This window comes from Taudactylus pleione, unplaced genomic scaffold (assembly GCF_031769625.1).
Source record: "Taudactylus pleione unplaced genomic scaffold, aTauple2 ptg000757l, whole genome shotgun sequence".
Lineage (NCBI taxonomy): Eukaryota > Metazoa > Chordata > Amphibia > Anura > Myobatrachidae > Taudactylus > Taudactylus pleione.
Genome location: NW_028285159.1, coordinates 5,159,434 through 5,176,405, shown reverse-complemented (window position 1 = coordinate 5,176,405; position 16,972 = coordinate 5,159,434). Strand labels below are relative to the sequence as shown.

The following is a 16,972-nucleotide window of genomic DNA, read 5'->3' as shown; positions in this document are numbered from 1 at the left end:
TCATTAGCATATTTTTGCAGCAGACCTGCGTGCAATTACTGAGCTGCGATCATAATAGTGACCTGTATAAGCAACTGTGTTCCTTGCTGAATCAGGCCCACAGTACAATATCTGTGATGCTTTTTAATGCACAAAACAATTTTTCACCATATAGGCTTTTTTAGCTTTCTATGCAGCCTATTCCACTAGAAAACGGCTTACTACCGCAAGTACAGATATCTTCTTCTCAGAATGACAAGCTCAATTCAACCATGTCCCTGTATCTTGCAAAAAGGGGCATACTAAGGATTTCTATATACACCTCAAAACTCATTAGTTTTCCTCTAGTAGTCCATGTTTTAGTGTATTAGCCACAAAATCAATTGTGTCATTTGGTATATTTTTTTTGTCCTTAAATCTTCAGAAAAAAAAAGTCTATATGCAAATAAGAATGGAAGGATTTCTATAAAATATAAGCAAATGAATAAATGAATCACCCACACAAATGTAAAACTAGTGACACATAAAAGAGATGTGGATTTATTGTGCATCAACCAAAAACTACTACCAGAATGAGATTGATTAAAGTAACAGTATGTAAGCAGATCAGATCCTAGATCTCCATTACGAATAATGTGGAGAATTCCAGTTCCCAGGATATTTTCCTCTTGTGTTTTAGGCCGATAATACAATTAGGCAGTCACGCCAGTACAATGTATAAACATAGGCAAACATGTAATACCTTAATGGCAGTCCACATAAATAATGCCTTTAAACCATGTCTAATTTAATTTTAAAGCATAGCACAAGAGACATACCTGTATTACATATTTAACCACATTGTAATTAGTGAAGGCTTGTTTATACATTTAAATTAAATCAATGGTTAGTTACTAACTAATGAGGCCTTTATCCATTGGGTATCAGTTCACTTCCAATAAATATTTACATTTTGTATCTTCTTCTAGTAGAGAATGATATTAGTATAAAGTGTTATATTCTAAGGATAGTCTGATACAGTCATACTCAATCTATAGTATACTGTATGGTGCTTAAAGTATTTATCAATTCATATCATACTAGTATTTTGAATCCATCATTCGCTAGGTCGCTAGCTATAGTGTCTGTTGCTGTAGGGGTGTTATTTATCTGTCTATTTGCCTCACCTTCCCATATATCCCACCCAAGTCCCTCGGAGGCCAGCTGGTGCTGCTCCAAGTCTGGGGAGTCTGAAAGGTCTATTTACTAAGCAGTGTTAGGAGACAGAGTGAAAAGTGATAAGGTACCAGCCAATCAGCTCCCAACTGTCATTTTTCAAACACAGCCTGTGAGATGGCAGTTAGCTGTGAGATTGGCTGGCACCTTATCACTTTTCACTTTGTCTCCTAACACTGCTTAGTAAATAGACCCCTAAATCTCAAAGTCCTCACTGTACAGGCTGCTGATACATATTTATCTATTGTTGGCAGAGGGGACATATATTGTGTATGGTGTCCTGTCAGCATCTGCTCAACTACGCCTGTGCAAGATGGACACCATTAATTAATACATAATAGATGACTACAATGGGAGGGAAGGGTTGTTGTTTCTTTATAAATTCAAATAAACAAATCTGTGGATGGGAAAAAGAGAAAAAATAAATAAAGTTCATAACATTCAATATTTTAGATGATCAAGAAAAAAATATATTTTCTTATGATTAACAGACCATGAAACGTTTCTGTTATTTGTAATGGTCAGCTTACCTTTCATCTTGTAGCAAGGTATGTGTACCGTACATTCTTCCTTAATATGAGGTTTTGTTTTAGGACTACAGCCTCCTGTGTGTATACCCCTATGATCAATGCAGAGAACTACTCGGTACCTCAGCCCATGGCCACATGTAACAGTGCACTATAAAACAGATGGATAAGGAATTACCGAAATTTTAGTATTACATTTTCACTAATAGTGTGCAATGAACTCAGCAGAAAAGGCTGTGATGTGTCAGCGAGATGGGCGGAATGCCTGCACCGTGCGGCCACCTGCATCACACATTTCTACTCACAGCTCGTAACAACCACACATCTCAGAGACCTGCATTACACCCCAGAGTGTGTTTTCATGATAAATGAGGTATTTGAATGATTCATCTATCTATCTATCTATCTATCTATTTATCTATCTACCTACCAAAATATAATTAAATACAGCATGACAACCCACCAGAAACAGCCTTTGCAATGCACCCTTGGGTTGTATACGACTACAACGTTGTTATGTGTACACTGCTGCTCCTTGTTCCCTCTTACAATGTACATGCATATTCTTATATTCATTTTTGTTTTGAGAAATGGTTATTTACTATATAAGTTAAATTATGAATCTTGCTTTCCATAGAGGAATGTCTGACACCACAATCTTCCAGCATCAGTGTAACAGTGATCTGTACTATGGGCTGTTGAAGGGTCCATTCTCCTGTTTGTCTCGGATTCCCCTCCCCAAAGTATAACAGTATACACTAATTCTGAAATACTTGGTCCCAGTTGCCGGATAGGACAGTCAATCTAAACTTGGTACGTTTGAGAGGTATGCTAACCCACTTTCAGTTAAAGGTACAAACAGACTAGCAGGAGATGAAGGAAACGGGTCTACTCAAACACATGTTGAACATACATATTGAAAAATCATTTTAGTTTGAGAAACTCACCGGAGACCATTCCTGAGCCAACCATTTAGGACAATCAAAAATATTGCAAGGTTGGACTAAGGGCATCTTTAGAGTGTACATACATTTCCATTCCTCCACAGTACTAATCTGTCCCTGCATGTCCTCCTCCACACAGGACACCGTCCGGCTTTGTATCCCTCCACCACAAGATGAGGAGCAAGCCGTCCAGGGAGTATTTTCCCATCTAAGCAAGAAAGAAAATAAGACTCTGTATCAGTAATTAGAATGAACCTAGTTGCCAAGTTATTTCCAAAGACAGTCATAGGATCACTGGCATGGTCCATTGTGTATAGCATCACCCTATTGTCATACCTGCTGTCTTTTCAATGGTCCCCTCTTGAGAGATTCACAGTGAATCATGTCATCAAGTCCTTGGTCTATTCTTACGAGAGACCTACCCAAAACTCATGAGTCTCCCTGATGTTCCAGTAGACAAGGCATGTATGCCTACTATACCTCAATACTTTCCCTGCTTTTGTTCCTTTGTGCAGTTCTCTATATGCTATATGCCATGGAAGATGAAATCTTAAAAATAAACATTTAAATGGAAAATAATTGCATTATGATCATGCATTGTAACCAGGCAAAGTTAGATAGGTATATTGTGCTACATTTGTATAGGATGTAATAGAATCATATCAAAACCTGATATTGTATTGGGTATATGTAGTGCCTTATATCGGCACACAACTGTTATAATACACTATGAAAAAGAAGAGGAAAAAACTGACACGCGAGCGAGAAAATCTGTGCTACTGTATATTTTTTAAGGTTGTTTTAAAATGAACAATGGCAAGCATCCGGTTTCCAAGGGAGCTGGTTGGGGATTCTCTTTAGATCATTAAGGAAGCCTTGACTTTAGGCCTGTAAGATGAGATTTAAAACTAATATTTTTACACTCATGAGAAGCCAGGATGGAAGCTTAGGTCATTAAAAAATAATTTCAGAAGCAGAAGCAATGTAGGAATCATGTTACTTCACATAATGTTCCTCACTTCTACTGTGTAACAGCTTCTATTTAACTCTTTCATGATTACTGATGCTTTGAACCATACACATATCATGAATTATAGTCCATGGCAGCAAAGCAACAGTTAAATGCTTACAGTTAAAAAAGGATAAAACTTGACAGAACATTAATTTGCTGTTTTACAAGGTAATCAAATGTAATGAACTAGCTACAGAAGAGTAAATATAACACTTCAAACCAACATAGGGATAGTTTTGTGGAAACAAATAAGTGGAAACATGTTTTTTTTTATAGACTTACCTTAAAAAAAATACTTTAAACATAAATAATAATTGTACACTTTATTACACTTACACTACAGTATGTACAGCATTGTTGCCTGGTAGAAATGTAGAAAACAGATGATTCTTGCAACAATAAAGAGAAATGTCTATCAGGGGTTCGGGGGGTAAACAAATGCAAAGGTGCACATTTCCAGGGGTACATGGGGCCAAATGTAATAGTGGCAATTTGCGAGAGCCAGGTTGGTTTTGCATTTAAACTAATTGTCATTTTAAATCTAGTGACTATCTCGCCAGAATCCTGCTGGCTCCCGTTAATCAAAGGCTATTATATTTTGCACTTAGTGCTTTCCAAGCTACAAAAGGGCACTGGCATTCCTACAACTCTGAGGTATTAGTGATCTCACGAAACTTAGCCTGCACCATCACCATTCCATTTTCAGGCACACCAATGTAACAAATATCTCCAGTTTTTTTCGGCAAAAAAAGTTGAAATCTGGGGACGTAAGAGCTTCCACATTCAAATACCATATATCTTTATTAAAAGCTGAAGCAGTGTCCATGGATTTACCGGAAATGACAATTTGGTCTACTTTGAAGCCCAGACTGGAGGAAACACTCGTATCCCATCAGAGTACAAGCAAAACAAAAATGTTAATTGGAGAGAAATATTTTTTCTATTACTGTGTCTTGTTACAATACCTTTGGGTATAGATGGCTCCTTGCTCCACTTATGCTGGGTACAAACTAGACTATATGTCATCCGATCCTGTGAATTGGAGCGGCATATCAGGTACATCGTCTAGTGTGTACCCATGATATACGCGCTCCCACTGGTTGTTATGCAACATCGGTCGTCGGAATTGCAATAGGGATGTCGCTAATGATGTCATGATGCACACTATAGCATGACATCCCTTCCACCTTTCGGACCCAGCATCGGCAAGTGTGTATGCAATTGCTACATGCCGGATCCAATCGCTCTGGGTCACAGATCGTCTAATGTGTACCCAGTTTAAGACTTACTGTAGATCATTTCAAAAGGTAGCCAAAGGTGGTGTAATGGGTGTGAAATGTGCATGAGATACCATATCAATGACCAAGATCACCTAATTAAGGAAGCCAGGGGTTTTTCTTACCAACCATGTCCAACAGGTACAATCTTATTTGTGTAATGAAATCCCCCTGCGTCGGTTTGGTCTCCCACATGCTTTTCTAGCAAACTTAAGGTAGCAGTTCATGTGAGCTTTTCTTACATTGTTCGGTATATTGTTGTTCCATGAACAGAGTCACTTGCTTCCACTATTGAACATTTTAACTAAAGAATTCCATAGGACTCTTGGTAACCTCCTTAACAGTCCTCTTTTCACACAAATACACTGATTAGGAGGATGGTATGTTCTAAACCAGGGTGGGGAACCTTTTTTCTGCCGAGGGCCATTTTGATATAAATAACATTATTTGTGGGCCTGGTGCATGCCACGCCCCCTCGGTGTAATGTTACACGGGGGCAGGGGGCACAATCGCAGGTGATTACAGCAATGCCCTGAGGATGCTCCAGGGAGCTGTAAGGGCAGAGGTGTGACCGTCTGAAGCATCCTAAGGACGCTCCAGGTGGCACTGCTGCATAGATTCTGGCTGCAGGGTGCCATTTTAGGCACTCTGCTAGCAAGATGAGGCTAGCAGAAAAAAGCTCAGTGGGCCAGACAAAATGATTCCGCGGGCCATATACGGCCCCCGGGCCTGAGGTTCCCCATCCCTGTTCTAAACTAATTCACATTTGTCTTTAGTATTTTCTCCTGATTAGTGCTTTTCTATAAATTTTTCTTAGATTTGCTATGAATGTCCTTTAATCTTTATAATGAAGTTCTTATTTAGAAATGCACTAATTAGCTGTGAGACCTCTCACAAACAGACAATCTGAAATCAATTTAATCACTTGTACAAACGTAATTGCACACAGGTACACAAATTATTGTGTGACCTCTGGAGACTACAGATAGCTTCATGGTTTATTTAGCTGTATTTTAGCAAGTGAAGTGAATAGTTATGTAATCAGGAATTGTTTTTTCTTAATTAAGAAAAAAACTTTAAAGACATTTTTAATTTGATTTTACAGCATAATTTGTGTTGAGCAGTTTAATAATTACTTAATTACTGCATTTTAATTAAAAAAAATTAAATGTCAAGATTGCCATAGGGGCAAAATCTATCTATTGCCATCGTAGTTGTAAACATCACAGTTATTTATTATTATTTACTTAAATAGCGCCAGCATACTGCGGTGGGCTTTACATTTATGTTTTTAAGAATAAGGGGTCTATTTACTAAGCAGTGTTAGGAGACAGAGTGAAAAGTGATAAGAAAATGATAAGGTGCCAGCCAATCGGCTCCCAACTGTCATCTCACAGGCTGTGTTTGAAAAATGACAGTTGGGAGCTGATTGGCTGGCACCTTATCACTTTCTTATCACTTTTCACTCTGTCTCCTAACACTGCTTAGTAAATAGACCCCTAAGTACTGTTGTCACAAATTTTAAACTCACCTGGGAAGGGGATGATAGAGATCATAGGGCATTATTTGCTTGTAACCATCACTGCAAGATGAAAAACAAGAAAAATAAAAAAGTAAATCAGTATAATCATAAACAATACAAATATGAATCACTATTAACCCAATCATCCGAATCTGTGCGACCATGTAGGCTAGGCTGTCATTACACAAATTATATATGTGATAAAAAAAATGGCTGAAAGATAATTTACATATCAGATCTTTACAGAACTATTGTTATGAACAGAATGTTAGTGTAATATAAAGCTCCATTAGATTTTACAGAAACAATGTATTATACTGTATATATTAAAAACTAAGTGTGTTTTATATGGCTCAGTTTTAGATTGAAGATGAATTCCATGGAAAGAAAACAATTTATTAGTATAGTCAGGTGCATAAATATTGGGACATTGACAGAATTTTCATATTTTGGCCTCTATTCACCACCACAATGGCTTTGAAATGAAACAAACAAGATGTGCTTTAACTGCAGACTTTCAGATTTAATTTGAGGGTAATTACATCCAAATCAGGTGAACGGTGTAGGAATTACAGCGGTTTCTATATGTGCCTCCCACTTTTTAAGGGGCCAAAAGTAATGGGACAAACTAAACAATCCTAAACCTAACTTTCACTTTTTAATACTTTGTTGCAAATTCTTTGCAGGCAATTACAGCCTGAAGTCTGGAACGCATAGACATCACCAGACGCTGGGTTTCATCCCTGATGAGGCTCTGCCAGGCCTCTACTGGAAATGTCTTCAGTTCCTGCTTGTTTTTGGGACATTTATCCTTCAGTTTTATCTTCATCAATTGAAATGCATGCTCAATTGGATTCAGGTCAGGGGATTGACTTGGCCATTGCATAACATTCCACTTTTTAGCCTTAAAAAACTCTTTGGCTGCTTTTGCAGTATGCTTCGGGTCATTGTCCATCTGCACTGTGAAGCGCCATCCAATAAGCTCTGAAGCATTTGACTGAATATGAGCATATAATATTGCCCGAAACACTTCAGAATTCATTCTGCTGCTTTTGTCAGCAGTCACATCATCAATACAAGGGAACCAGTTCCATTGGCAGCCATACATGCCCACGCCATGACACTACCACCACCATGCTTCACTGATGAGGTGGTATGTTTTGGATCATGAGCAGTTCCTTTCCTTCTCTTCCCATCACTCTGGTACAAGTTGATCTTTGTCTTATCTGTCCATAGGATGTTGTTCCAGAACTGTAATGGCTTTTTTATATGTTGTTTGGCAAACTCTAATCTGGTCTTCCTGTTTTTGTGGCTCATCAATGGTTTACATCTTGTGCTGAACCCTCTATATTCACTCTTGTGAAGTCTTCACTTGATTGTTGACTTTGACACATATACACCTACCTCCTGGAGAGTGTTCTTGATTTGGCCAACTGTTGTGAAGAGGTATTTCTTCACCAGGGCAATAATTCTTCTGTCATCAACCACAGTTGTTTTCCATGGTCTTCCGGGTCTTTTGGTGTTGCTGAGCTCTCCGATGCGTTCTTTCTTTTTAAGAATGTTCCAAACAGTTGATTTGGCCACACCTAATGTTTTTGCTATTTCTCTGAAGGGTTTATTTTGAGTTTTCAGCCTAATGATGGCTTGCTTCACTGATAGTGACAGCTCTTTGGATCTCATATTGAGAATCGACAGCAACTGATTCCAAATGCAAATGTCACACCTAGAATCAACTCCAGACCTTTTACCTGCTTAATTGATAATGAAATAATGAAGGAATAGCACACGCATGTCCATGAAGTAGCTTTTGAGTTGATAGTCCCATTACTTTTGGCCCCTTAAAAAGTGGGAGGCACATATGGAAACCGTTGTATTTCCTACACCGTTCACCCGATTTGGATGTAATTACCCTCAAATGAAATCTGTAAGTCTGCAGTTAAAGCACATCTTTTTTGTTTCATTTCAAAGCCATTGTGGTGGTGAATAGAGGCCAAAATATGAAAATTCTGTCAATGTCCCAATATTTATGCACCTCACTGTATACCCCTATTTCCAAACTATTAGACTTAAGTTGTCCTGTGTTTGGTAACCGCACAATTGGCAGATACTGTATGCAGACTTCAGATACGTGTGGTATATAAGGCATTTTGCACATATATTTTGTAGTGGTTCCTAAAGCTATACGATGTGCAAAGGACTGCCAGAAGGACAGCCAATATTTAATTGCTATCATTTTCCATTTTATTGGCATGAGACAAATTCACTATTGACTGTATGGCTCAACATTCCTCATTATTATTACATGACATATGCATAACTATAATAAGATACATTTGTTTTTAATTGAAATCATTATTGAATGCAGTAGCAAAGCAAACATTTTTAAATGCATATATTATTTTAAAACAAATACTGCAATTTGGATGTATTAATGTTATTTCACAAAGACACCATACTGACACCACAAACTTCCCACACCAATTTCACAGCAGCCTAAATTCGGCCCGCTACCTGTTGAAATCCGACTCGGTCCGGAGTCCAAAGGTGGGGTGTGCCAGAGACTCCACTGTCTGGCCTGCCCTCTCTTCTTTTTTACCAACAGTCCATCCCACAACCATCTCCTTTGAGTACTCAGTGGTTGTAACTGGAGTCACGGGTGGACTTATGGGAGCCAGGCAGAAAGAGACAGCAGTGGCAAATAGATGGACAGTCTTTGGAGAGGAGTACTTCAGTGGTGAAGGTAAGTAATTATGAGGGGGGCTTTAGGCTGCCATATAAGGGCACAAGGGGACTCCAAGCATATAAAGAGGTTGACTGAGGGGTTCTGAGGCTGGTATATAAAGGGGACATGACTGAGGGGACTCCGAGGCTGGCAACTAAACGACAAGTCTGAGGGGGCTCTGTGTGGCAAATAACAAGTTGAGGGCATTACTGTGCGACATATCATTTGGTGTGGCATATAATCAATTGTGGTATAATTGTGTGGCATATTATGAATTGGGAATACTGCGATACTTTCCTGAACTTGGAACGGGTAGGCAATGCCATCAAAAGCGGGTGTTGCCTAATAGAATCCTATGGGCTTCTTTCCGCAATCTACTGTGAGAGGGATCCACTCAGATCCCTCCCAGTATCTTCCGCAGGCACACGCAGTGGCCACGCATGCACAGATGGGACTTCCGGGTCATAAACCCAGAAGTCCTGTCTCTTTTCGGAAGAGCTGTCCTTTGCGATTTTAATCGCAATTCTACATGCATACCGGCATTAACGCCACAATGCACGCGATAATTGACGGGATTTATCGCATCAATAATGTGATGTGTAGTACATCCCGCCACTATTCTGCCCACTTCACTAGGAAATGGACAGGATGCGGGTGATCCAGCCACTCTTCAGGGCATGTGGGTTACTGGCCGAAAAATTGGGAGCCTCCCGCAACTTCCGGGAGAGTAGGTAAGTATGTGTTTTGCTGTTAAGATTTTAATACTTTGACCACAGGTTCCAACCCTGATTGTGTGCACCCGGTTTGAATGAAAGAATACAAATACATGGAAAAAAACAAATTAACATCGATTTAAGTAATGTAATGGTTCAACAAATGATAGATCATACAGTTCATAGCGTCTATCGTGGCCCAAGTAAATATTAATTATTATAGTTCAGATAAAATATAATAACAACATATATAATAGATATTTTTTCCTTAATTTCTGTGATATCTTAGTAACTGTTGCCTATATATCCGACTTTAATAATCAATTTAATTACATTACCCCGATTGCTGTAATAGGGCTAAATAACATTCTTCAATTAATAAAAACATATTTATAAGTAGCACAGAAACAAATTGTTCAAATCGCAGCTCGGAACCTTTAATCAGCATATGAATGTAATCTGTTTTGAATGTTGCTGCTTGTAATAGCATGGGTAGTGGTACAGTGCTCATTGTACTATGAACCTAATCAAATGAATTGCATGAGCAAAAGGTGGTGACAGGCTAAGAGGAAAGACGGCTGGTAACATCCTGTTAAATCCGCCAACTTCTGGATGAACTGAAAAGACCTCTGAGGTTTAATGAGAAAATCTGTAATAATTGTTCTGATAATATGTATTTATTCATTGCTTAAGGACTAGACCCTGATAAAAATCCACATAATAAACTCCTCTTTTTGCAAAAGTCCTCTCTTTGGCTGCAAGAAAAACATCAAGCCCTTCAATTAACTTTGCTATGAATTAAAAAGTGATAGAACTCGCTCTGCGCCCCATGCTGGTTATCAATAGAGATAGTGCATGGCTTTTTCCATGCCAGGAAACTGTCCGAGTAATCTGGCATTTGGTAAAGTGATTTCTGCCCTAAAGGGAGGTAACATGACTGGCAACAGAAGGGACTGTACAGCCAGATAATGTTTGATAACGTACAGATGCTAAACACAGACCATGGCCGAGAGACCGAATTAATCTGACCTTGAAACTGCTTATAAACAGTCATTGTGCTAAGTACTTATTAAGTACTTTGTAAGTGGATACAATATACAATAATAAAAATCTCTGCAAAGTACAGTTTACATGTGTTGCTCTCTTTCTGTGCATCCCCTACCTTAGTTACCAACATTGTTAAATATTTACTGTACCAAGAAAATGTTGCTGCTGTTTGGGAACCATGGCTAGTGTAATGGTTAGCATTACTGCCTTAAAGCACTGAGGTCTTTGGTTTGATTCCCACCACAGCCCTAACTGTGTGAAAATTGTATATTCTCCCTGTGTTTACATGGGTTTCCTACAGTTACTCATATGTATATGTGGTAGAGAATATAAGTAAGCTCCACTGGGACAGGAACTGATGTGAATGGCCAAATATTCTCTGCAAAGTGCTGCAGAATATGTGCACTACATGAATAACTAAATTAATAGTTAATTAATAATTATGCTTCAGTGTATCTCTATACAGGTTATAAACGAGGTGTAGCTATTAATTAACAAGACTCTACTTGTAAAAAAATAAACTATACTGCGTGAGTTAGAAGGGAGAGGGGGAACAATAACCAAAAATGGTTTTGCAAGTTTCACCCCTATCACACAGATCGTTTGCTGTCACACAGCATTCAAAGAAGTTGTGTTTTTCCTGTGCGTCATAAAAATCCTTAGTTTAACAGTAGAGCAACGTGTTAACTTAAAATATTTGGTCAAACTGAACAAAACACCCACCAAATTTTTCCGTATATATGTCACGTGTATGTGTGTTTGAGTGGCACAAAATATTTAGTGACGGTCGTGAGGATGTCGAAGATAATGAACGTCCCGAAGACCTTCCACATGACGATGAATCAACTTTACTATGTTCTAGCAACTTTGCGGGAAAGGATCAGAAGAAAGAAGCGAGAGTTGTGGAAAAATAGTTTCATCTTCCATAAGGACAATGCACCATCCCATATAGCTCTCTCTGTGAAGCAGTTATTGGCACAGAAACAGATTGTAGTGCTAGAACACCCTCCATACTCGCCAGACCTAGTATTGTGTGACTTCTTTCTTTTCCCTAAAGTCAAATCTGTACTCAAGGGAACCTGTTTTGCATCTTTGCATTGGTTACTGAGGTAAAGAAGAAAACATTGGCTTTAACCAATGTATAATAAGAATGCAACGTTGTGTGAATGCAGAAAGGGAGAGCATAGAAAGGGAACGGAGTTAAAATGTACTTAATATAATTAAACATAAATTATAGCTTCAGTTATTTAATAGTCACATTTTTCGTATACATGTTTGGCGGACACTGGAGTACAACAATCCACAAAATTATACATTTACATCCTCGATTTCTAAAATATCATTGTCTTTTGCACACCATAATATTATTCAACCTTATCCTTAAAGTTGTAATTGCTCAGTGCCCTAATTGCATAGTGCAGTATATTTGGTTTGGATCCCATTTATCTTTCACTGGAGATAATAGTGTTCTTAAGAAACGAAATTCCCCCTACACCAGTCTCACTTATTTGCTCATCTGAGTATTATACCTTATCAAATTGGATTTCATAATCTGCTTAATGTAATCGACAAACCCCCTACAACCTTCATAAAGGAACATGAATAATTTAACCTCCCAAAATATGTTGTCCTTGTTGTATCCTACTTGTCAATGTAAAATAAATGAGCTTAGATGAGCATGTGAGAATGTATTTGCTCTCTGTTGGTGTGTGGCCTTACCCTGAGAGAATAATTCAGTGCACTAATTACAACACAGTGACAAACTTTATAAACAGCATGGATGGTGTAGTGGTTAGCATTACTGCCTCGCAGCACTGAGGTTATGGGTTCGATTCCCACTATGGCCCTAACTGTGTGGATTTTGCATATTCTCCCTTTGCTTGCGTGGGTTTCTTTCGCATACTCTGTTTCCTCCCATACTCCAAAAATGTACTGGTAAGTTAATTATCTCCCCCAAAAAATGAACCCTTCATTGTATGTGTGTGAGCATGTGGTAGGGAATATAGGGCCTGATTCAGACCCACTCGCGAGCGGCTGTCCGCTCGCAAGTGGGTCGATGTTATGGACTGAGCATGCGCACGACGGAGGGAGCTCCGTCGTGCGCATGCGCCAGATTCGACGAGCGAAGGAAAGTCCTTCGCTCGTTGTGTCCGATCAAAGGGGGCGTGCTGTCAATGTTGATTGACAGCACGCCCCCTTTGGTGGGCGTGCCGGGGGCGTGCCTCCCTGACGGGGGCGTTCCCACGGGAACGCCTCCCGTCAGAAGCCGGCCCACTGACATCACTAGTGATGTCAGTGGGAGTGATTTTGGCTCTGATAGAGCCAAAATCACTCCGGAGCTTGCGGTTGAAAACCTCAACCGCAGGCTCCGGCTCGCAAATTCGATGGTCGCGATGGTCTCGACCATCGCGACCATCACAATGCACGCTCGTATAGCCTGTGGGTGGTGACCCACAGCTATACAAGCGTCCAGGAGGACGCTCCATGAAAATGGAGCCCGGCCCTCATTCAGAGAGTGCGCTCTGCTCAGAGCGTACGGCTCTGAATGAGGGCCATAGATTGTAAACTCCACTAGGGCAGTGTCTGATGTGAATGGCCAAATTTTCTCTGTAAAGTGCTGCAAATAACAAATAATATATATACAATATAATATAATAATAATATATACAAATAACTGGTAATAATTAAATGGAATAAACACCTGTATTTCTCCTATTTGCATTATTCTCTTCAATTCTATATCACAAATTTGTGTTGCAATATTTCATATTGTCCTGTGATCTCTTGTGTAATTTTATATAGAATAATAATAATTTTGCACAGGAGTACATTTGGTGCCACCACTAGGTGCAACTACTATAACTTTATATACATATTTATTAAATAATATATATGTATCTGTCCAGAGGTAGCTGGAATAGAGCAACATTGTACAGATATCTGCATATAGTACAACATTGCCACAGTTTACTACAATAACAACATTCTGCAAAGCAGCATGGCTGCCAGGGTGTGGCTCCAGATGGTATAAGTGATTAGGCTGATGCATTGTTGTAAAAAAATGGATGCATCAATCTATAAAGAATGACGCCTTTACTTTCTGTACCAAGAAGCAGGATGACGCACTGCTGGTAATTTACTAGGCAATAATAAAACTTTAAGCTAAACACTCATGAATCACTTTCTCCCAGGAAACTCATTTTTTTTCCTTTAAATTACCTTCTTTTAGTTATTGTAAATGGGCAATTTAAAAAAAATGTCCACTTGTAGACAAAACTGGCTGCTGGGTTGCTAAGGAACAGTCCACATGCACTATATATATGCACAAAGTACATCCTTTATTTGTCTTCTCTAGATCATGGCATTTCACATATATTCCTAGCAGCCTCATTTTGCCCAATGGCTCTTTTGTTTCAGGTTGCTTTTCCAGGCTTGCACAATTACCATATGTAACAGCAGTCCCTTTAGAGAGAAACTGACATGGCCAATAATAAGTTAATAACTTTTCTACCACTAGACTAAGGACCTGATTCATTAAGGATCACTATTGCGATCACAGCCCCGTGCTATCACAGTGCCATCGCACTGCCAGCATACAGACGCCCACTGCCTCCCCCTACCGCTATCTCACATCCATAATACCTTGCACACCTCCATAAATATCGGTAACATCGAGTACCATTGGCCCCTCACGCAGAATTACAGCAGCCCTGACCTTACTTAGAAATTGCTAACCTCGTAGCACGCAGTAAGTACACAAGCTGCGTATGCCATCGCACTGGCTAATTTATGCACGCCCATGCAACAGCGTTCAAACGGACAGACACACCTGCGTTTCTCCAACCACTCCCCCGTCACCACCTCTAAACGCTCACTATCTGTCAATCACTCTGCGATGGCTCTCCGTGACTGCAGTGCGATCGCAGTGGTGCCTTCGTGCACATGCACTGCGATGCACACGCATGTGCAGTACGCTACAATCGTCCGTCTGTGTACGCTTTAGCAATAGCGATCTGTAATGAATCAGGCCCTGATTTCATACATAGTCCCTGTACATACTTTTAAGAAAGCTCCACCACTATATGTAAGGGGCAGGCAAATATATGTTTAACAGATAATCCAACCCATAATGCTTTGCTTGCTTGAATAAATGAGAAGCTTGTTAATGATTATCCAATATGTCTCTTTAATCAAACTTTTTTTTAGGGGGAGGAGAAAATAATGTCTGTAATAGGATTCTTTAAATCCTCTCATTAATATATAATTATGTGTATTTCCATCATCAGGCAGGAAAACCACATTCTGCATGACCTCACAAAACCCAACAAGGAAACACACAGCAACATGCAAACTAATCAAGGTACTATATGAATTCAGATGTTTCGGCACTATAGAGAAGGAAAACATACTAGGAGAAGAGAGATCTAATGAGATGCTGCAGGCTACAAGTGCTGATTGTTCTCTGTCTGTCTGCCCCTGGAAACTTATAAGAGTTAATGACTTGTCAAATATCAGTGTGTACAAATGCTTCTAGCACACTAGAGTGAAAAAGTGAACGGTTAGGTTAGCCTCACTCAACCTGCGAGGGCCATTCATTATCATGGCAACTTGGTTTGTCTGGAGGTGAGGAAAGTGGTGATGGGTGGGTATTCTATCCAGCCTGTTTCAACAAGCACTTAGAGGTAACAATTAGCAAAAATAAAAAGAAAGCTTGCAAGCACTTTAGGGACAACAAAAGAAATAAATCCCTTGAGATCCAAAATAGCAATCTCTCTGCATGGGATATGCTTTGCTGTAGTGTTTTTTTTAGTAACTTGTGGAAATCTGATACAAAGAGCAAACAAGGCAGTTTGTGGTGTAACAAATGACAATTCCTTAGTGTTTTTCTATGCAGGAGTTTTTGCTTCCTTGAGCATAACAGTTATAGTGCGGTCCAGCCACTGATGGGAAGATATAGCTGATAGCATCTAACAATGCAATGTCTGAAACGCTATTGAGTACTAAGTAATAAAGTCAGAGCACATCACTGATATCATAACTTTGGCAATGATTACAGTTTAGTGCATTTTGAACTGTTTTCCTAAAAAGTTGTCTTGTAATTTAATAGGAGCTTTAGCAGATCATTAGATTATCAGGAGCAGGGACAATACAAAATGAGAACAAAACTGTTCTCATGCTCAGTATAGGAATGATGAGATACTACAATGGGTAATACTTATTAAAGCAAAAAAATGTAGTGGTCAGATAATATAAAAGTGGCAAACCTGGCTAAGCATGGGTCCATGTTACACTCCTGCAGCCTTGGCTTGGGCTTTACATTTTCAGGATAGTAGTGGCAGTACTGATCAGCAACTATCCGTCCACTCCTCATGTCATAACATTCAGCTGACGTCAGCTGGTAACCTGAAATTAGAGAACGTGTATTGTCAGCATACTTTCCAGGGTAACATATAATTTTCTGTCTATTAGAGAATTGGAAACATATAATTTTGAAATTGGGATCTCCATTTACTGGCAGAGATCTGTGTAAGATACTATCAGTTTACAGAACATCTGTTTATACAACTTACATAACACAGCAGCACACTGCTTTTTGTTTTACCTGACATACAATTCCACTGCAGATTTAGTTATGTTCCATGCTCATTACTTACAAGATTGATGTACATAACACATCAATCAGGTACAGTAGCTCTTTACTGGTATGGACTTCATATAATAGTGATAGAGCTGGGGAGAGATGACAGAACTGATTTGACCACGTTCAGAATTTATGCAGCATGGTTTGATGGTCCCAAATACATTTCCACATTTTGCTTTCATTTTAACCAAAGGTCAATTCAATTAAAAATAACCGTGCAGGAAAAGTTACAGGGTAAATATAGCAATATAGGTCATACATAGTACCATTTTTAAACAACACTCATTGTTAATACAGCCTACAAATTATTTTTTCTTTTAATTGTTATTATCCGTCTCCTTCTTGAGTGCATGACCCTAACCTAATAAAGCAA

At 39.1% G+C, this 16,972-nt stretch overlaps 1 protein-coding gene across 2 annotated transcripts in view; it reads right to left on the bottom strand.

Moving 5' to 3' along the window:
* Positions 1-16,972, bottom strand: part of LOC148477034 (ADAMTS-like protein 1) — a 372,270-nt gene that overhangs the window by 144,307 nt on the left and 210,991 nt on the right. For both annotated transcript variants that reach the window (XM_088457315.1, XM_088457316.1), the window contains exons 9-12: positions 16,223-16,361; positions 6,486-6,536; positions 2,669-2,873; positions 1,725-1,872 (exon numbers count right to left, since the gene is read on the bottom strand). In XM_088457315.1, coding sequence (XP_088313441.1) covers positions 1,725-1,872; positions 2,669-2,873; positions 6,486-6,536; positions 16,223-16,361 — 543 coding nt within the window. The remainder of the gene's footprint in view (positions 1-1,724; positions 1,873-2,668; positions 2,874-6,485; positions 6,537-16,222; positions 16,362-16,972) is intronic.